The sequence below is a fragment of the Chelonoidis abingdonii genome, chromosome 23 (genome assembly GCF_003597395.2).
Source record: "Chelonoidis abingdonii isolate Lonesome George chromosome 23, CheloAbing_2.0, whole genome shotgun sequence".
In the NCBI taxonomy this organism is placed as follows: Eukaryota; Metazoa; Chordata; order Testudines; family Testudinidae; genus Chelonoidis; species Chelonoidis abingdonii.
The window spans coordinates 13,205,403-13,226,713 of NC_133791.1; the positions used below are offsets into that span (position 1 = coordinate 13,205,403).

The 21,311-nt window shown below is 42.6% G+C and overlaps 1 protein-coding gene across 2 annotated transcripts in view; it reads right to left on the reverse strand.

The window, feature by feature from the left end:
- Window positions 1-7,224: 7,224 nt before the first annotated feature.
- LRRC38 (leucine rich repeat containing 38) overlaps window positions 7,225-21,311 on the reverse strand; it is a 35,110-nt gene continuing 21,023 nt past the window's right edge. The window contains exon 2 of one of the 2 annotated variants that reach the window (XM_032775374.2): window positions 7,225-10,545. In XM_032775374.2, coding sequence (XP_032631265.1) covers window positions 10,295-10,545 — 251 coding nt within the window. In that variant the 3' untranslated portion in view covers window positions 7,225-10,294. The remainder of the gene's footprint in view (window positions 10,546-21,311) is intronic. The other variant, XR_012654774.1, reaches the window with a different exon arrangement.

Consider the following 21,311-nt stretch of genomic DNA (forward strand, 5'->3'; position numbering starts at 1 on the left):
CAGTACATTTAATGGTTTCATTAATCCCTCTGGGAACTGTCTTATTTTACTTTATATTTGCCTTGCTTTACTGGTATCTGCAATTTCTCTTTTGCCAACAGACCAAGACTCTGTGTATTACTCATGAACAGAAGGGGGTTGCAAAAGCTTCAATGCACTAACATATTCCTAACTAATGTATAGATTATAATGTTTGCACTTTCTCTGTGCTTCACAAGCGAACTGAAACACACACATATGCACAACCTTTTGTATTTGTGTAGATACAAATGCAGATTGTATCAGCCATTCCATGATAGGAAAAGAAAAGAAAAGAAAATTCTCTGCATGGGGATGGCATAGATCCATTTTTCACTTTGGGTTTCATTAGTGAAATCTGAGCTATTACACAAATGTGACCTCCATTACTTTCGGTGGTATTCTGCAATGGAGAAGACCAGCTTAATAATGCTGCTGCTTCTACCAAGCAACTCTGTTCGTTAGTTTATTTGATTTTCAAGTGCTCCTTCTCAGCGCTGTGTCTCTCTCTGGGAACGGAGCACAAGATCAGATTCAGTAATGCAGGATCCTGCAAACTCAAATGAACTCACAGGTAATGCCAGAAGTTCTCAGCCAGCCGCAAATGATGGGAATTTACATTTATGCAATGCAGACATGGGATTTTGCTTGAGCACAAATACCAGCTATTTGTGAAGGCAATTTGCACGTGGACTGGACCAATGACAAAATTCACAGAATTGTGGGAGAGCCAAACTGGAGGACCCACTCAGCACTAATCAGTATCGTGTGCGGTGGCATTTTGTGTGGACAGTTATGTCACTGGCAAATTAGCTAAGGCCACGCCATCTGTTTCACATATGAAACCTCACAGTGGGTAACAAGTTTTTATTATTAGGTGTGTCCTGGGCAGGATTCAAATTAGCAGCCTAGGACCTACCTGCTGTTGGCTTCAATTAAACTATACTTCTGTGACAGGCCAGCAAGATTTGGCCTTTACTTTGCCACTTACCAGTTCTCAGGACTATCCCCTTGACTTGCTTTCCCAAGACATGTTTATGTTGCTCCAAACACTGGCCCATTCTTATCCTTAATTGACTATGAGCCACAGCAGGGAGAAAGTCAGCTCAAAACACCTTGGCTGAATAAGAATTAAATGCTGGGCTCTTAATATCACTCCAGGTGATATTTTATTTAAATATTCTCTATGTGGAACCATCTTTTTTAGCCAATGTGTATATTTCTAAAAAGGCAGTGCCCATTTCTCACAATTTCATCGCACAGATATGCTTCCCTGCACAATATTTTGGACCTGTATGCACAGTCCCATGAAGCTCCAGCATTGCGTCAAGGAGATACATCCTCAAGCAATTTAACAGCTGCTTTCTGGCTCTGTCAGCTTGCAACATTTTATCTGGGTCAGGCGAAGTATCTTTTCTTCCCTTGAAGCAGGTAAAACATTTGCTCATTTCAGGGTGACAGTAGGAGACATTACTGCAAACTCAAAGCCATTTTTACAAGGAAAATTGTAAATTAGGATGCACCTGCTCTGCTATTAAACAAGTGTTTGTAATAAGCTACCGATAAAGCTTCTTGTGCGTTGTTTTGAACTGGTTGCATAGGGAATTAAAGTTAACTCTCTCGATTGTATTGGTGACATGCTTATTTTAATAGGGTTTAACTCTAGATTAACACCAGTGTAACTGAGAAGAGAGGGCCCAATCAGATCCCTCCACAGGTAAATATCCCACTACTGCACAGAAGGGGAAGGGATTAGCCACATCCTACCAGCAATAGAGAGCTAGGGATGGAAAAGATAATACAAGCTCTTTACTCATGGTCACTCTCTCCATGGTGGGATGCCCTCTTAAAGAGCAGGTGGCCCCCCATGGCCTCTGCTAGTTGTGGGACTCCCCTGCAGCTGTACTCCCAGGAAAGGGATGGGAAGGAGCGCCAAGTGCCAGAGCAGAGGCATAAGGTCATGTGGGCCTGGTCTCTTTCTGATGCCCAGTATTTACACAGAGCCCAGAAGACTGACATGATTTGGTGACCGGCTCTGTAGGGTGAGAATTGGTGCTCAAACCCAAAATCTGGGCCTAGGGAGTCAGAGCCTCCTTTTGTTGTCACTGGTGTAAATCAGAGTATCTCCACTGTGGCTCCTATGTGTATCTAAAAGGAAATAGGCTAGAGAGAGACATGCAGACAGACAGAGTTTAGGGGTTCTCTGCATCGATGCTGAACCTAGTTTCATCCATTATGACATGGATGTAATTGGTAAGTAAAAGTCTCTCACTGACACCCAAGGCTCCCTGATCCCTCGAGAATACTACACTCACCACAGTCAATGGAATTACTCTGGGTTTACACTGGAGTCACTGACAGTAGAATATGTCCCATTATCTTTACCTGCAGCCATAGCGTGTCTCTCAGTGCACTTCTGCATGACAATTTTTCCTACCCACTCTCAAATGCCACCAGTCTCCACTGATTAATAAGCCACTACTCTCTGCTTTTTTTTTTTTTAAGTAAGTCAGAGAGAGCATAATCAGTCATTTCAATTATGGGCAATAAATCAGAGTAATTGGTTGGCAATTCGGACAGTACAAATGGCTCTGAAAAAGTGAGTGATGGTCGTAAGAACGGAATGCTTTGGTCTTTCACAGCACCTTGCGTCAAAGAATTTTAAAGTGATTTACAAACATTTTGTTACAGCTCACAACCGCCCTTTGACGTAGGGAAGTATTCTTTACCCCTGTATGCAGGTGGGGAAACTGAGGAATAGGGAGGCTCAGTGATTTGTCCAAGTTCCCACTGCAAGTCCGTGAAGAGCTAAGGACAGACTCCCAGTTGCAGACTTCCAGGTACACACACACACTTATCATTGTGGGTTTATGCATTTCCATGACATTAACATGGGTTTCATGTGTTTTTCACATATTTTGCCGGCTAGTTGATATATATGTTATACTAACATATGCACAACTGTACATATTTGATTATAACCCTCTCTCTCCACCTGCTCCTTATCCTCATAAGATCTTTGGGGCAGGAACCATGTCTTTGTATATGTTTATTTAACACCTAGCACGACAAGGCCCGGTTCTCATTGGGACTGTGTGCTTCGGCAATATTATTATTAATGTTATCCTTCCATATTACATTATGGGCATTTTTTAAACCAATAGCCTTCACAATGTACAAGATCTTTAAGCTTAAAAAGGGGATCTCTGCTGACTAAAATTTATCCCCATGAGTCACCGATAAATCCTGATCATGAACTGGCTCTGTAGGTTTGAGTAGTCAGGAGTTTTGTTAAACCCTCCACAGAATTCTTGCATTTTAGAGGCTCACATGCATTCGTTCTCCTTGACTTTCCTTAAAATTCTCACAGTGCCTAAGTGTACTGTCTTCTGGAGGTCACTGATCCTGATGTCCTGCACTCTCAGTTAGTTCTTGAGCTGCTCATCTGTATCCTTAGCGATTGCTCCAATTGCTCCAACAGTCACTGGGATTGTCTTCATTCTAGTTTTCCATAATCGTTCCACTTGGTGGCAGAGTTCTTCATACTTCATTATCTTCTCCTTTTGTTTCTTTTTCTATGTGTCTGTCTGCTGGGATCGCAACATCAATGAACGCTTTTTTGTCTTCTTTTCTACGACAACGATGTCTGGCCTGTTTGACAGCACCATTCAGTCTGTGACAATTGCCAGATCCCATAAAATCTTGACCTCTTCATTCCTAGAGCAGTTTCAATTAGGTGGTCATAATACTGCTCGGTTTGTTTAAATCCATATTTGCCACAGAGGCTCCAGTGCAGACACTTGGTGACCTCATTGTGTCTGTTCATATATTCTTTCCCAGCCAGGCTCCAACAGGCGCTCGGCACGTGTTCCACCGTCTCTTCCTTTCTGGAACACATTCTGCAGTTCAGGGAGCAGTGCTGTCGGTTAGTTTTGCTTTGAACATAATTAATCCTGAAGATCTGCTCTTGTGCACTGATAATGAGGCTCCCTGACTCTCTTTTGAGGCATCCTTCTACAAGCCAGGAGCGTGTTAGTTTTTGTTCACTAAGGGGTTCAAGCTTTCTCCACCAGTGTCTGTACCCTGATCTCTGTGCATATCTTTCGAGTCTCTCTTTGGCGATTTGCTTTCTCCTTTCTTCTATGCTTTCTTGGGCTTGGATGCACACTCAGTCATCACTTGTTATCATGAACAGACAATCTTTTACTCTGGCTGGCTCGTGATATATTTTATTCTTATACTTTATATTGTCAGATGCTTCTTCCATAGATAGCAGACCTTTTCTTCCACCATATGGTCCAGGGCTGGCTCCAGGCACCAGCATCCTAAGCAGGTGCTTGGGGTGGCAATCTGCAAGGAGTGGCAGTCTGTGTGTTTTTGCTGCCCCAAGCAGCACACCGAATTGTTGCCGTGGAGGGCGGGTGCAGTTCATGTGCCGTTAGGGCAGTACGCGCGTTTCTGCTGTGGCGGCAATTTGGCGGCAGCTTCTATGTTCAGCTGCCCGTGAGGGCAATTCGGCATGCTGCTTGGGGCGGCAAAAACAGTAGAACCAGCCCTGATATGGCTGGACCCCAACACCTTGGCTGCCAGTGCTGTCATACATTGCTCCCCCATCCATTTGCTGAATGCCACAACCATTCAGGAACTCTAGAGGACTGTGGAAAATGAACGTCTTCCCATCCACCACGACCTTAACAACATCCCTCACTACCATTTGCAGTCACGGGCATTGGACCCAGGCATTTAACCTTCAGCAATGCAACTTCAACCCTGAGGCAGCTTGGAAAGCCAAATGGACTTCACAAGAAGTCACAAATAAACACCTTGTGAAAGACCTGATGCAGTCGATCCGTGGCATCTATTTCCCATGTTGCTCATGGGCAACCGTAAAATATATCCACACAAACCACGGCCGATGCAGATACTTGCTACACAAACGGAAAATTAAAAATTCCAGTGTGTGACTGTGGTCTCCCAAAACAGACCATGGAACATATAACAACTCAGTGCCTGATTCACAAATATGAAGGAGGCATCACAGCAATGAACTCTGCTATTCCAGATGCAAATATCTGGTTTAACCATCTACATGTAAAATTTTAGTTGTTGCTCTATATCTGCATCAGTCATATGAAGGAGAAGAAGAAGCCGCGTGTACATCCTGTCGTCATTTTGACTAATATTCATTACTCTGTGCATCTCCTGGAGCCTTCTTGTTGGATGACAAATTTTTTCATCTCCTCTTGATTCCACTTGATCACCCCCACAGTGTACTACTGTACTACTGGTATCACGCACATATTAATAGCTCGGATCAAATTCTTCTAGTTGAGTTTTGTCCTTAGAGTCGGTCTTATTTGTCTGTACTATTCTTTCCGCACCTCTTCATTGACTTCCTTATGTTGTAACACTCACAGTTCCCTGATTCCAAAGTATTTGTAGGGGTTATGCTGAGAGATATCTTGAATAGCACCTTCGTTAACTTGTATGCCATCTGTCTGTCCCAGTTAGCCCTTCTTTACAGAGGTGGATGCATATTTAGCCAAGTCAACTCGTAGCTTTATATCTTCACCAAATGTATCTACCACTTCATCAATTTCTGTGTCTCCTTTTGTGATAGTCTATATAGTTTCAGATCATCCATGTATAACAAATAGTTAACTGGTTCCTGCCCTTTGCTGATATGGTAACCACAATTGGTCTCACGGAGCATCCATGCCAGCAGCAGCATTGCTACAACAAACGGCATTGGAAATATGGGATGCCTTTGAAAATGTCCTCTTTTAATTTGGACCTCACCAGTGAGAATGGAGTGTTATTATTAATTATTATTATTTATATACAGCAGCAACCAAGCACCCAACTGAAATAGGGCTCCCAACATGCCAGGCACTGTACAAACACATATTAATAGACAGTCCTGGCCCCAAGAAGTTTATGGTCTACACAGACAAGACCAACCAAGGAAATGTGTTTACCTACATTTTACAAGTGGGGAACAGAGGCACAGAGAGATTAATTGACTTGCTCACAGTCAAGTCTGTGGCACAACTGGACCCAGGACTTCTCTGTTCCAGCCCACCATTCCTTTCAACATAGATATTAAATAATAATAATAAAAGCCCAGTTAGAACTAAGTCCAAGTTCTGACACACTGAACAGCAAGTAAAATTACGTGAAACCCATGGTAATGGCATGTGAGTGCAAATGTTCACAATGCAAAAATGCTTCCAAACAGTTGAGTATAATACTGACGTATTATATATTATTCAGTCGTGTACAATGTTATGAAATGCTCTTATCTTGAAAATAAGATTTTACAAAAGCCACTTTTAACATGAAACAGTGACAGTGTTATAAACAGAGCTTTGCTAAACTCTGCCATTCAGTTGGCAATAGGTTTGCAAACTATTCTGGGTTTCAGCCTGGCTTGGTTCTCATCCCCTGAGTTTCAAGTGGCGCTTAGGCCCTAATCAAAACCAGTGTTTCAAAAGACTTCTATCCTGAGACTGGATTGAACCAAAATCTTTAAATGCCAACAGCCCTAAACCTGGGAGCATTCTCAGGCCAGATCTTAGTTTTTGCAAAGCCATTTCTAAGAAGTTAGAATGAATCTGGAAATTCAAATTAGAACCCTGTCAAAATGGCCAAAGTTTTGCCTAGTTTGGGTCAAAAAGCACACAAAATTGCTGAGTTTCACAAGACATTGAAGCAAAACCATAAATCCCTCCCTTGAATGGTTTTATGACTTTTATTTATTATTTGCAGCACCGTAGCATCTATGAGCCCTCATCGTGGGCCAGGACCCTGCTGAGTGAGGCATGGTACAAACAGAAAAAAAGTTAATCCTCATAGGATTTCCCCCCTAAACCTAGTGAAGGTTCACTTGAAAATTTGCTCAAACAAAACATTTGGTGAATCTGGACCAAGTTTTGGAGCCATAATAAAACTTGTAAGCAGAAAAGTGTCACCGTGGTTCATGTGTCACTAAAAGCTGTTTGCACAGCTCTAATTATAAAACTGTTGCTAACATATTTGTGTATGCTGCAAATGGCGCATTTTTCATTAGCTGAGCGAGTAGGGCAAAGGAGTTGTGTATTTCCACTCATGTTGTGAAAAGTGTCTTTTTAATAAGAACAGAATCAGGTGCTTGTTTGTGGGTGGGGGGGTTTCATTCTCATATACAAATAAACAACAGAAGCAATATATTCATTAGAAATATATTTGTGTAATTTGTAACCATGGCACTACTTAGTGAAAATCATGTCGTTTCATTTTCTTGAAAGAGCAAGAAGAGAGTAAGAGAGAATTGATGCAGCATATTCTTTGACTGGACCAATTAATTTTGTTTCAGTGCATTTCCAGAAAGAATAGTCTTATGATTATAACTGTAACATTATATCAAGTTGAAGAAGCTGCAGAGATAGGGTGGAATGAGAAACTGAATTACACTAGGCTTGATTCTGATCTCACCCTGGTGTACATGAGAAGTAACTCCACTGAGACCAATGGAATTATACTGACGTAAGATCAGAATTAGATTTACTGTATATCTTGTGCTCCAACCTAGCTTATGTAATAATAATATATAGCCCAATATAGTGCTTTTCACCCCAGATCTCAAAGCACTTTGTAAAGATAAATAAGTATTAATCCCCCTTGTACAGATAGGGAAACTGAGGCACAGAGACGGAAAGTGACCTGTCAGAAGTCACATAGCAGGCCAACGGTAGAACTGGAAACTGAATGCAGGTCTCTTGAGTCCCAGTCTTGTTCCCTATCCACTGACCCACACAACCTGTCAAATAGGCAAATTAAATTTCACTCCCATCTGTTTGAGCAATTAGCACACAATATAGATACAAGGGATTTGGGTGATTGCCATAAAAATCAATCTGCATGAACTGTGCAAGGCAAAATCATAGCAAAAAAAAATGTTTTACAGAAACAATACCAGTTTTTACAGTAGTTAGATGCTACTTATGGTCACATCTGAGTCTTCTACAACAGAGCATAGTTCTTGGCTTGCTTTTTCTTTTTTTGTGTTTGTTTTTGGGGTTTTTGGTACTATTTTCAGTCTTCGTAGCTTTTCTAAATAATATTTTCAGTCTGTACATTTTTAAAAAAATATTTCCATGACAAATTTTTTAAAAATATACTTGTCCAAAAAAGCTGTCGATTGCTATTCCAAAAATCTCCTGTAATAAATGTTCATTTATCTTTTTAACAAAAATATCTGCCCTTTTATAGATGAAATCAAGTTTTGACAAGACCTATAATACAGTCAGAATTGATGCATCCTAGAGCCAGATTCCGCTCTTGTTTGCATTGGTGCCAATCTGGATTAACTCCATTGATTTCACTGGTGTTATTCTGGATTGATACCAGTGCAACTGTGAGCAGAACATAGCCCTTAGTATTTCAAAACAATAATTTAGAGCCAGATTCTGCAAGCAGACCCTTGCTCCTGCTTGAAGTCCAACTGAATACAATAAGGGGTGTGTGAATACCAGCATCGTCCCACCTGGATCTGCTTGCAAGATCAGGGCCTTATTGGCCAATAATTTTCATTGACTATGTCATGCTGCCAGAGCAAGAGTAGGAGAAGATCCCCAGTTCTTCTAATATCTCACCCCAGTTCCATGCATTACAATCATCATTTTTCATCATGTCTATTTATTCAATATTGACTCACTGAAGAAATAAATGATTTAAAACATTCTTTGATAAATGTCAACCCCCTTCCTGAGCAAACTCCCTGGTGATTCCTGCCTTGTGGAAACATAACATAATTCTTCTATGCAGTGACAAGGCTGTTGGGATGACTGTGACGGGTAGGGGGGGAGAAGTCATCTCTGCTATGAGAGTACCTCCTAAGACCCTGATTCATCAAAGCATCCTTATTCAGGACAGTACTTAATCATGTGCTTCAATCCTACTGAAATCACTGGGGCTTCATCACATATTTAAATCTTGCCCAAAATCAGTGTTTAAACATGGATGGGGATTTGTATTCTAAACCACGATCCACAGCCATGTTTTATCCCTGGCCTCGTCTTAGTGTTGGGCCAAGCTAAAACCTCCATGCCAAACTCTCCAATATTGTGGGTATTCACAATCCAGATGGTTTGTTTTGTATTTCATAATGGGAACTTGGTATACTCATACTTGGGACTCACTTCTAGCTAGGCCTGGCCTTAAACTTCAAAACTCAGAGACAGATCTGACCCAGATTGCAAATGCCCCGAGACTGGGGTTTTTCCAGTTCAGCTGAGGGAACCAATTTTAAAATGCAAACTCAGAAGAAACCTCTCAATCTTTGGGGATGTTCAAATGCAGTGTTATGCTTCATCCTCAGGTCTCATGGTCATGAACTTGGGTATAATGAAGCTCTATTTATAATGAAGTAGAATGAATGCACCAGAGTATTTCAGTACATTGCTGTATGCAGACTGCAATTCCAGTTGGAGTGTCTCTCTGCTGATTATAGTGAAGTTGTTCAAGTGGCTAATGACACCCAGTGTTGTTCCAGGATTTAATGATACATTAGGAGAAAGATCTTGGTCCTCAGTATTGCAGAGCTAAGGATTGTCTTTGCTTCATTGCCCCCAAAACCAAAAAGGAAATCTATCATTATTTATACCCTGGCTAAAGGTATGCTGGGCAGTGGCTTAACTGCAGCTAATGCTTGAGGGTTTTTTTGTTGTTGTTGAGACCTAGAACACGATTGGTTTATTTAAAATGTTTCTTTGCTTGAATGAGGCCCATAACTCGGAGCACTGACTTGCGGGAGAATCTTTGCAGAGACACCATATGTAAAGAAAACATCAAACTTCCTATAATGGTTTACACAACTCTATGAACCAATTTAATTGAATTTGGTCATTTGGGAAGCTGGGGAAGTTTACTTGGCTCTCCCCCTCCCCAGGTAGAGGGAGGAGACCATATGAAATTGCTTCTGTATTTCCAACTAAAAGCTCTGTATTTATGCTATATATAGTGGGCCCTTTTTAGGGTGCAGTTAGAACAATCTATTAAGTACATATGCTATCATGAGGACAACCTTTTCCAAACACTGGGACTTTTTTTGGATTCATTCCCCTCTTTCTTCCTCTCCTAGTCCCACCCTGAGTTTAAAAGCAATGTTTGTTTGAACTCCACAGAAACAGATCCAGTGTCAAGAGATCTAGGTTCGTCTTTCTTTCTTTCTTTTTCTTTGACATTGGCTGTTGATCCAATAATTTATAAATGAGGGATATTTAAATATAGGAAAGATTCAGTCCTCGCTGTCTTCTTCATCGTCATCATCTTTGCTGGGAGCACATCTCTGGAAGCAATGCACCAGCGCCGCCAAGAGGAAGCTTGACAGAATGGCGGCAATGGAGACCGCGACTCCAGAGAAGATGATGATCAACAGATCCGTTAATGACAAACTAAATTTGCATTCACTGAAGCTGACCTCAGATAATTCATCCAGAGAGATTCTTCTGTTTTCCACTGGCAGGGAACACTGGAGTTCATGTAGACCTGCAAAGAAAAAAAAAAAAAGAGGGAGAAGATGAGAAGCGCATTGGCCAATCATTTACTTGACTAAAGCTGGGACCCAGATAGCTGGGGAGATTTGTATGGGGATCACCTTTAGGTTTCTAAGTTTGTATTCAGTGAGTCCAGGAAGGAAGTGACTAAAAGCTGACATCATCTGATGGCTGTTGTTACACAGCCCGTGCAAAATAAGCTTTGGGAGTACTGGACAAGTGTCCACCTCCCCAAATTTGAACATTAGTGTTGACCTCAGCAAAGAAGGCAAGGATGGAATGGACCATGAAGGCTGAGTTATGCACTCCTCTTTACCCCTTTGGGCCAGGTTTGATATATAAGTGAGTCAGGGTGGGAAAGCCTGCAACATGCATGTTCTGCAAATAACAACAGGACTTCAGTCTTCAGGGCTGTCTGTTTTGGGTGTTTCTTGTGTGCTATAGTCACCTATAAAAATAAAACACATTCTTAAATGTAAGCCTCCACATCATAGCATTATTTTCATATACGACCCTATAATACCTGTGAGATTTTTGTCCCCCTGTGTGCAGCAACAAAACCAAGTAGGAAGGGTAAAATTCCCCTCTGCGCAAAGGATGAGCAATGTTATGCACCATCTAAATCCCAATTATGCTTTATTTTGAGGGCTAAAGTGAGACTTGACTAATGCCTAGGTCTTGTGCTGCCCTTCGCATGACAGTAAATTTTACCCTTTGTAATTATCTTGTTTGAAACAGATCATTGTTCCTGTAAGCCAAAGGAAAATGCAGAGAGATGCCCAGGGCAACTGCCGTTGGTGCAGATGTGGTGAACTTTGGCCTCCCCCACACCCACTTCCTATGGCTAAAACTATAGTGATGTTTTTCCTTCTGATCAAGATAACAGCTTGAGCTTAACCGATGCTTGATTAATTCTGTGATCCGCTTTCATCTTCTCCTTTACACTTTGTTATAAGATATTATTCCTCCATGCATTATTGAGGAATGCCTACAGCTGCGTAATAGTTTGGTTTCTTTATGATGAAGTTAGGAAATCCAAATTCAGAAACGAGTATGAATGTAGCTTGATACGGACAGCGAGGACACTGGTAAAAGTAATCTCCTCCTTGCAGAGCAAGCAGACTGGAAAGAGTATTTCTAATGGTACCAAGGAAGTGCTTTGATGGACTGATGGGTAAAGTGAGTGAACTCTTCAGGGGTTGTTAGCATGATGGACTCTACTTGGCTATTGAAGATAGGAATGTAAAGGAGAAATATGAAAAATGTGGATTAATGGCCTGGGAGCCGCTACTGTTCTATTTGATACATTCTTCCCTTTGTCTGCTGGTGAGCACAGAATAGCTGGAAAGGCACCTGGCCAGTCAGGTTTTGACTCTGCATCATCGCGCTCTCACAGTTCAAGGTGTGTTTCTGGGGAAGTACTGCATGAGCACAGTTCCCACTTCATTGTAATTACATGGAGAGTTGTTACAATAGGACTGCAAGGGGTGTTTACGACTATCAGATTGAGATGGTTGAAGCTAGTGATCTAGATGTGACAGACAGTCTGGACCTCGCTTAGCTGTTACATATTAGTTGCTTCATTTAGGATGCAGTTCGGTTGAAGTCCATCCTAGGCTCATTGTTCCACTGTCTTTTTGACTCTATCATGTTACAACTCTGGTTTACCAAATTCTGGCTCCTAAACCTCTCGGCACAACCCTGGCTAATCCTCCCAAGGTTCTAGCCTCTTCACTGTGCGCCATGTTCCTCTCATCCACAGCACAATACGTAGCCGCCCTCAGCTTCTCCAAAGCAAGCTAGAAAATGAGGACATCGGTCTGGATGCCCAAGACTGGGTGGCAGAGGATGCTACTGAGCAGTTTCCACATGACAAATTGTCACCTGGAGCATGAGCTGCAAGTTCTAAGCTTGGAGTGCAGTGGAAATGTGTGCTGGACAGCCACGCAGACTGGCTGGCTATGCGGACCTTTTGAAACCATCTTGTCTGCATCACTAGTCAGCATCCTATTAAGCTGCGGAAGCCAAAGATTTCAAATGTCCTCTGAGACCTTCAGCAAATTGGGGCTGCCCTGCATTTAAACAGGTCCATAGATGTTCCCTAGACTTTGTGCAGGCCGGGTGATAAATCGGTGCACTCAGCTAGTGGGAGGACGGTATAATTTAATTATAATGTCTGTGACTAGTAGGGGCAGCTGGAGGAGGTAGGAGAGAAGGAACTGCTACTCCATAGCTTGCAGGGGTGTTTTCTGTACCCTCCAGGCACCTCTGCAGATCACAGCCTGTTCACTGGAGCTTTGCGTTGGGTCTAGCTAGCATTTGCACTTGGGACAGCCATTGTAACCTAGTTATTTATCCAGTGATAACAAAAAGGGCAAAAAGCAAAATAAGATCGGAACAGAAGCCCCTCCCCTCCCAAGATCCCTGGGAAAGAAACCAGGGTGAAAAGAAAATGTAGAGGTCTTAGCAAGGGACGCTAAGCCCTATGACCTAGATCTCTCTCAATTCTATCAGATGTTAAAGCCGTGAACAAGGATAAAACAATTCATTGCAAATTGCACACGCAGCTACTGATTTACATTCTTCTCACCAGATTGTCACAAGTAAGGATTTTAGTTGTACTCAGAACAATAAAATAATTACTGCCAATAATATAGTGTACGTAAGCCTCATCTCCGTGCAAGAGCCACCTAGTTCTCTGAGCCAAAGCAGCTAAAAGGCCCTGATAAAACTCATGAGAGCTGGACACAAAACATTCTTGGAGAAGAAGGTTTGGCTATGGAATGAGCTACCAGAGGGGATTAGACTATGCCAAAATTTGGCCACATTTAGAACATGTGGCCAGGCACAGTGTTTTGCGTAAGCTTTTCTAGTGGAACTGGAAAGGTTTTTTCTATATTGCAAATAAACAAACGCACCTGTATACTCTAAACAGGCTTCCTAAAATCTGGGAAAGGAGAAGAGCAAAAGTCTGCTATGATTTATACTAACCTAATTCACTTATGTGATGCTTAGCTAATACAGGGCCAAATTTTCAAAAGAGCCTCACATATAGGGTTCTGAGCATGACTGAAAATCAGCCCCCAATTTTGGATGATGAACACTTGAAATTCTAGCCCTGAGCTGTTTTGAAAGTCTGACAGTGAAGTCCAACCTAGAAAACCCCCAAATAGATTTAATGCCATGCAAGCATCTTAATATGTTTTACAAATATTAATGCTGTGATTTTCAAAAGCAAGTAAATGATTTAGGACCACATTTCCCATTGACTTTCAAAGGGCCTTGTGCTCCTAAATTGCTTAAGTGCTTTTGAAAATCTAACCCTAAATTATTAAACTTCCTAATACCTTTGTGAGGCATGTATTATTCCCTTTTAAGATATGGGGAAACTAAGGCACCAAGCTTTAAAGAGCACCCCAGCTCCAGTGTGTCAATTGTAGATGAGAAGTAGATGCCAGTGAACCCTGCAAAACTTTTGCATACAGTTGCACCTAGAAATTAATTGTCCACTGCTCTGGTAGTTTGCAGAGAAGGCCTCGTATGTTGTAAGTTCAGTTTTATTCTCTCAAAAGCAAAAGGACAGTTTCTTTCCTCCTGCTTCTGAGAAATTTCCTTGCTGTTCAGTTGTATTCTGAAAAATGCTTCATGTCAGGCTGCTACAATCACATTTTGTAACATAAAAGGACCTGACTGGTGAACTGTGCTGAAAAATCAGACTTTCATCTGAACCTTTGAGAAAAATCCTGCCTTTTAAAATTTCTTGGCTGATGCGTCACACTGGGTCAAAAGAGTCAAGTCACGAATCATGAGGCGATACGGCTAGGAAATAACAAAGGGAGAGAAAGAAACTTTCTGAAAGGGATATTGGAGAATGCTGCAAGAGAACTTCTTTGAACAGCACTGAAAGCTCATAATGGGTTCTGGAGCAAATCATTTGGAAGGCTAGGAGTTTGAGCAATTATGCATTTCATTGAAAATTGAAAATTAGTCAAAGCAGCAAAGAGTCCTGTGGCACCTTATAGACTAACAGACGTTTTGGAGCATGAGCTTTCATGGGTGAATACCCACTTCGTCAGATGCATGAAAATTAGTCCTGATTCCATTAAATTATCCTGCAAAAATAGGACCATTTTCAGAGCAGAGAGCGTGTACGATCCCTAAACTGCAGCCTCATTCATACGCTGGGTCTCTGAACCCTCGCTGATTGAAACTCTTGGTTAGGGAAGCTTAGGTTCCTGGCATATGGCTGAATCACAATTTACTTTTTAATTTGAATTAATATTCACAGATATTCTTTTCCCATGAGTCCCTCTGTTTTAGCCATTCAGTCTCTGAATCCGTTTATGGAAGTGTCATCTTCCAGGGTGCTGAGTGCCCTCAATTTGCAGGACTGACTTTACTCCTGGGCCTCTTTCCTGGGGCTGCTGAGGGTTAACGTAATGGGGAGCAGCAGGATTGGAAGCATAGCTCCCATTCTGCTGTTAAAATTAGCGGGAGCTCCCCAGCTACTGCTCCCAGATACTGGACCATCACACAGAGTCCATCAAAATAATAAAAACTTTTGGATACTTTTTATATAGACTAGAGTTGAAACAGAGACCAAGACAGCAAAGGCTACGTATGCAATTCCCCAGAACCATCCAGTTTCCCTATGATTTATTGAATACCATTTGTACACTAGAAATAATGAAATCTAGTTGCTTTTTGCTTCTCAAACACTAATTATATCTTAACGGTTAAAATACATTGGAACATAATTAGGGAGCAGCCACAAGCGAATCAGGGTAACATATTGCAAATTAGAATGAACAGGAAGATGTTTGCTATGGGGAGGCGATCAGTGCCATGCTGTGACAGAAAAGTCTGCTCCAAGGGGACATAGGAAGGTTTCAGTTAAGTATAGCTGAGAAAATGGGGGAAGGGTGGGAGAGGGGAGAGAATCTGCAAATAGTCAATCAAACGTGAAAGCGAATTTCAGTTTTAATATGGTTGTGACCCTTTGGGCTTCACTAGCGTAAATACTCATGAGCAGCCCGTTGTTTAGCTCAAGTGCCTGAATATTCACTCAGGCTGAAACTCCCCCCAAGTTCAGAGGGCAAGTGTAACCCATGCCTGCTTGGTGCGGTGCTCTGTCCCCCTCTAGTAACACCTAGGCCTTGAGGACTGATGAATCTGTACAGCTGAAGCTAAGAGGCAGGTGGCTTTTAGCTCATGCACAGAAGCTCATACATAAGCTCTTGAGGTCCGCGGTTCAATCCCACCCACTGACGATTGGGGTCTGTCGGTATTACACAAGGACCAGGCCCATGCACCACTTAAATTCCACTGGACTTAAATGCAGTTTAAGTAACTGATAAGCTTTGTGCTGGGACTCTGCACGGGGTGAATTTCATCCATAGGATAAAATTCTGCACTGACATTAAAAGCGGTATTCCTGAATCAGGGTCTCATTGTGCTAGACATGGTACAAAAATGGAGTCAAAGTCCCAGCCCCAAAGAGCATACAATCTAACATCTTTGCAGTCCCACTGAAGCCAGCGGTGAGAGTCAAGGCCCGATATGACCTCTTAGGTCAAAACTAGTTAATAGTGTGTTATTTTGAAATGTGTAAGCCTGCTTTTCCTGTTTTCATTTTACAGATACAGTCTTATCGAGAGCACTATCTCTGGTGCCATGAAATGAGTGTTGTTGTAATTATAATTCTTAGCATATGCACACACCTAGGAAAATCATAAAGTTGGGATGTATGGCTAGAGCCAAACTTCCTCAAAGGTGGTCAGATCCGATGGTCTAGTTTGGGCTGACCATCTATCAGCCTCCATAACTATAGTTAGCTTGTGAATACCATTCAGAGAAACTAGTTCCAGACAGCTAAGTTTTCCCATACATAAAATTCAAGGCATGTATTTCTTGGCATAGATTGCCACAGTAGCTATTGGAGTCCATGAATATTGACTCCTGTTTGTTGCCAGCACCCCTGTCGGTCACGCCCTTATTACACAGACAACATTTACTTCAGACAAAGAACAAAAGAAAGAACTAAAGAAAAAACAATTCTAAAATCCTAAGGAGAGACAGAACGCAGCCCTGCCCTCTGTAACATTCAGCATCTGGACTAAAATTCAGAACGGCAGCTACCCTGTGCAGTAGGCAAGGGAACTCCAATCCATTTAAGGGGACAGCGTGCAGAAAACAGAGTGAAAGCTTTCCTTTCTTATTATAGTTACACAGAGCAAACAGGCAAAAAAAAAATAGGGGTATGGAGATATAATGTTATGGTAAGTGGCACTATAATAAAGAGGGCTCCTGTTTTCTGGTACATTTGAGTTGTAGTCAGCACAAGTCTAGAGAAGGGCTGCAGTGTGCTCGTCAATCCTGGGGTCCGGTAGGAGTACTGATCTGGTCCTCAATTTAACTTAGAACAGCATAATTTATACTGTCTGCCTATGTTCTTGGAAGCACTGTTCCAGCAAGCAGAGATCAGCCTGGCATAAGTACATCCTGGCTGCTCCCCCTGACCCAGCACCTAGCAGTCTCTATACAGGAGGAATCCTTCACGGTCTGGATCCACCCAGCATTAGGGCTGTGTTGTGTCTGGAGTGGCACACCCATGCACAAGCGTATTGGAGCCAAGATTGACACTGTATTTTCTTGAGAGAAAAAGAAATAGAGAAACAGGAGAAAGAGAGATTGTTTCTAGGTGCATCACCTCCTGGAGCCTGGGAATAACTCACCATGGTGATGCGTCCAGTATCTAACAGGCAGATTTTCTTTGTGTGGTACTGGGAAAGATTGGGGCCCAATCCTGCACAACTGATGTCAATAGTAGTTTTCCTGTTGACCTCAGTGGGAGCAGGATTGAGCCCAGAGGGAATATGTCAGCTCTGTTCCTTTCCCCGAATGTATGACATTCCCCCATCTTCACCTTACATCAGGATGTAAAGCATCCGAATCAAAGAGCGTTTGTATTGTACTGAGCCCTGGGGGAATATTTCCTACTGTGTGTGAACTAGAGTTTGCTATAGTGATGGAAAGCCTGATTACAAAACAAACACACACACACAAAGTACTCCTCTTTGTTTAGCTGTGGGTCCTGGAATCTAGGTCACACTCTCAAACAAACCAGATTAGATTGGTATTTTCTACTTGCTTTATTCTCACACACTCCAACATTCAGGTTTAGCCCAGAGTTTTCATAGAGTTCTTAGTCATGGAAACTAATAGATGCCACAGGCAAAGCTCGGCCTGAGACAAAAGAGGCCTTGCTAGCTCCCAGCTATGGCTCACCCACACTGTGTATGGGCCGTCTTCTGGTTGAGACCAGGAGGGAAAAAAAGAGCCCGCTAAAGCTCTTTTGGGAATAACCTAACGTGACTGCATTACTCATTGGGAGCTGGAGTCGGTGGGGGTGGGAGAGAGAGAGACCATGTATTGTTCCATTCAAATTGGTGAATTAACTTTGCGAGGCTTATCCAAAGACCATTACAGTATGGGAGTCTTCCTGGTGACCTCAAGGGGCTTTGGATCAGGTCCTTTATCTGTAACAGGAGTGATAATAATAGCAATGTCTCCAACTGCGCATGGTGCTTCTCTTCCCCAAGTGATGCATGGAGTCCAAGATAATAAAGGACACCACCAGTGGTTTTCAACATTTTCATTTGCGGACCCCTAAAAAATTTCGAATGGACGTGCAGACTGCTTTGGAAATCTTGCATAGTGGGTCTGTGGACCATGGGCTGAAAACTACTACAATACAAATTGCATCATATCTACTGATTGCTGACTGAAAGTGCTACATACCTGGGCAACACTTGATGAATTTAGTAAGATATGTGGACCGTAACAATTCCTTTGTTGCCTTTCATAGCTTGGTGTCACACCCTTCATGCTATTTAAATGTGAGTCATTGTCATCATCATGAAATTTGAGTCCATTATTTCAGAAGTACGGACATTCTGTGTTTGAGAAGAGGTCCTATCTCACATCTAGCAACAGATCCACGTGGTGGATCTTAAATGCACTGGTCTGTCTCCTCTGTACATGGAACTCCCTCCCACAGGTGATCCTGGGGGTTCTGTGCAGGAAGGAAGGGCAAGACAGCCTGCTGCAAAGTGGTCAGCATTAATTACAATAGTTATTTCCCAACAGGGAGGCTGCTGCACAGTGTGGCTTCCCCACCTAGTCTGTATCCTCTCCACCCACCTGGGTCAGAGGTCCTGAAGAATGATGACATTTAAGCTCAGCTCCTCATCTTCTGACAGATGTATTGTCCATTTGTCTGCGATTTATTGCTTCTTTCTTCCTCTCTGCAGTGAAAATCAGCAGGGATGATCTAACCCTTACCGATCTATTATACCACGATAATAGAGAAATACTGAGATACTTTCCAGCAATGGGTCGCTCAGGTATTAACATACTGAGCCACTCTAGCAAAGGCATAAATACACAGTGCACGAGGATTTGGGACTTTTTTTTAGACAATCCTTTTGTCACTTAAATGTGTGCAAATCCCAGGGGCTGCAATAACAAGCTGTTGAAAACAAGCAAAGTGCCCTGGTCTTGACTGAGAACCCCTGCACCTTTTATTTAACCGTTGTGTTTAAAATTTGTTTAACAACAGAACCCAGAGCTCCAATCAGGATTGGGGACACACCATGCAAACATGTCTGAATCTGTTGACACTCACCCCGTCTTGTCAACAGTTGGGAGTGGGCCACATCCACCCTAACTGAATTGGGCTCGTTAGCACTGACCCCCTACTCGATAAGGCAACTCCCATCTTCTCATGTGTTGTATATTTTTACCTGCTTACTGTATTTTCCACTCCATGCATCTGATGAAATGGGTTATAGCCTATGAAAGCTTATGCCCAAATAAATTTGTTAGTTTCTAAGGTGCCACAAGGACTCCTCGTTGTTTTTGCTGATACAGACTGACACGGCTACCTCTCTGAAACCAGTCACCGTTCTGAAGGCCTAAAAAAATAACTCAGTGGGAATTTCAGCATTTTGACTGGAATGCAAGCACAGAGTGAAAGGAAGGAAAGAGAGGACGTGCACCACCAGGTAGAGCTGGCTGTGCCTGGCCCAATATGGGTGTGCAAAGGGTTGGGGGCGACAGCATGAGGAGCTATTTGCTTGTGCCCCCAATGAATTCCCCCTTTGTGCAGCAGCCTCCCACAATAGTCACCTCCATCAGCTTTGTGCTGATCCCATCTCCCTGCATATGAGGCATGGTGTGAGTGGGCTGAAAGAGAGAGTAGCAATGGTCAGTCAGTATAGACCTGAGCCCCTGTGATTCTTCACTCCTGTTTCAATGGTTGAAGACAAGGGTCATTACAACAGGGATACAAGTTAGGGCTGCCCCAGACTATCCCAGATGCTTCGCCCTCTGAATGTGGAAGGTGGCAAGCCGACTCTCTTCTGTACCTGCTCCTTAGGCACCGAGACAAATCTATCCCAAGGACTCCTCTAGGTTCCCCAAAGTGATTGGGAAGGAGTTGGCTCTTGAAACAGCCAGTAGAGGCACTCAGGTCAAAGGGTGGTGCCACGGTCATGTTCTCTAGGAGGAGGCCATTGGTGTGGTGTGCCTGCACACCATCCCCACCATGGCATAGGACTTAGAGACACAGTTCAAACCCAAACACCTAGACTGCACTGTTTCCTATGCGTGATTCCTGGTGCAACAGAGAGGTCTGAACACAGGACATTAGATAACAGAAGATCAAGACAGGCACAGCTAGCATTACTTATGTGCTTGCATAATATGAAGCTCGAGTTTTACATACGGATTGTTTAGACTAGGTCTTTCTGTCACCAGATGGGAGATAAGATCTTCTCTGGTGAGTAATAAAAATCCCTTTGAGTCTCCTAACAAATTATAACAACCTTGCCAGAAGACAAACTGTACAGAAGTGGGCAAAATGTGTGCAGAGATGCTCAGAGTATCAGTTATGTTGTGGAGCCCTAGAGAACTTGCCCCACTGCAATCCTCCACTGCTGTCTAAAACCTGACAAAGAACGGGTCCCATTTATGTTATGCTGATTGACACAAATAGTAAACCAATAGTCAAGTACATCAATAGTCATAGGATGACCAGATGCCCTGATTTTATAGAGACAGACCTGATATTTGGGGCTTTTTCTTATATAGGTGCCAATTACCCCTCCCATCTCTGTCCTGATTTTTCACACTTGCTATCTGGTCACTCAACATGGTCACCAATCTCAGATGCCAGTCTGTTCAAGGTTTTATTAGTGCAGCACTAGATTTTGGTCCAAGAACAAGTGCCCAAGTTATCCAGCCCCTTGGAGATAAAACCTCAGTAAAATGTAAAAACCTAGTAGTTGAACAGTTCCTTCTGTAAGTCCACAGTCCCTTAAAGAAAAGTTCTATAGGATGTAATAGGAATGTTACCTTTTCTAGAGGTTTTTTAACTCTCCTATTCAGTTTAATAGAGAATTCTATCCCGGCTACACCATTCTGTAAGTTTCCCCGAGCTCATTGGACTGACGAAACAAAGGCACATCAGTTTTCAGGACCAGCAGCACACAAGGGCGTGATGTGGCCAGCACGATGTCCAACTGCACTGGCGATGAGGATCCAGTGGGAAAATGAGTGAGATCTGAACTGGCAACTTTCAGGACTGTGATCAAGATCCTCCAAGATCCAGCCACCTCCTACACAATTCTATGAAATGGCTAATATAACTGGAGCAAGGATCTCATTCACTGTTCATGTCTATGGGTTTTGAGAGTA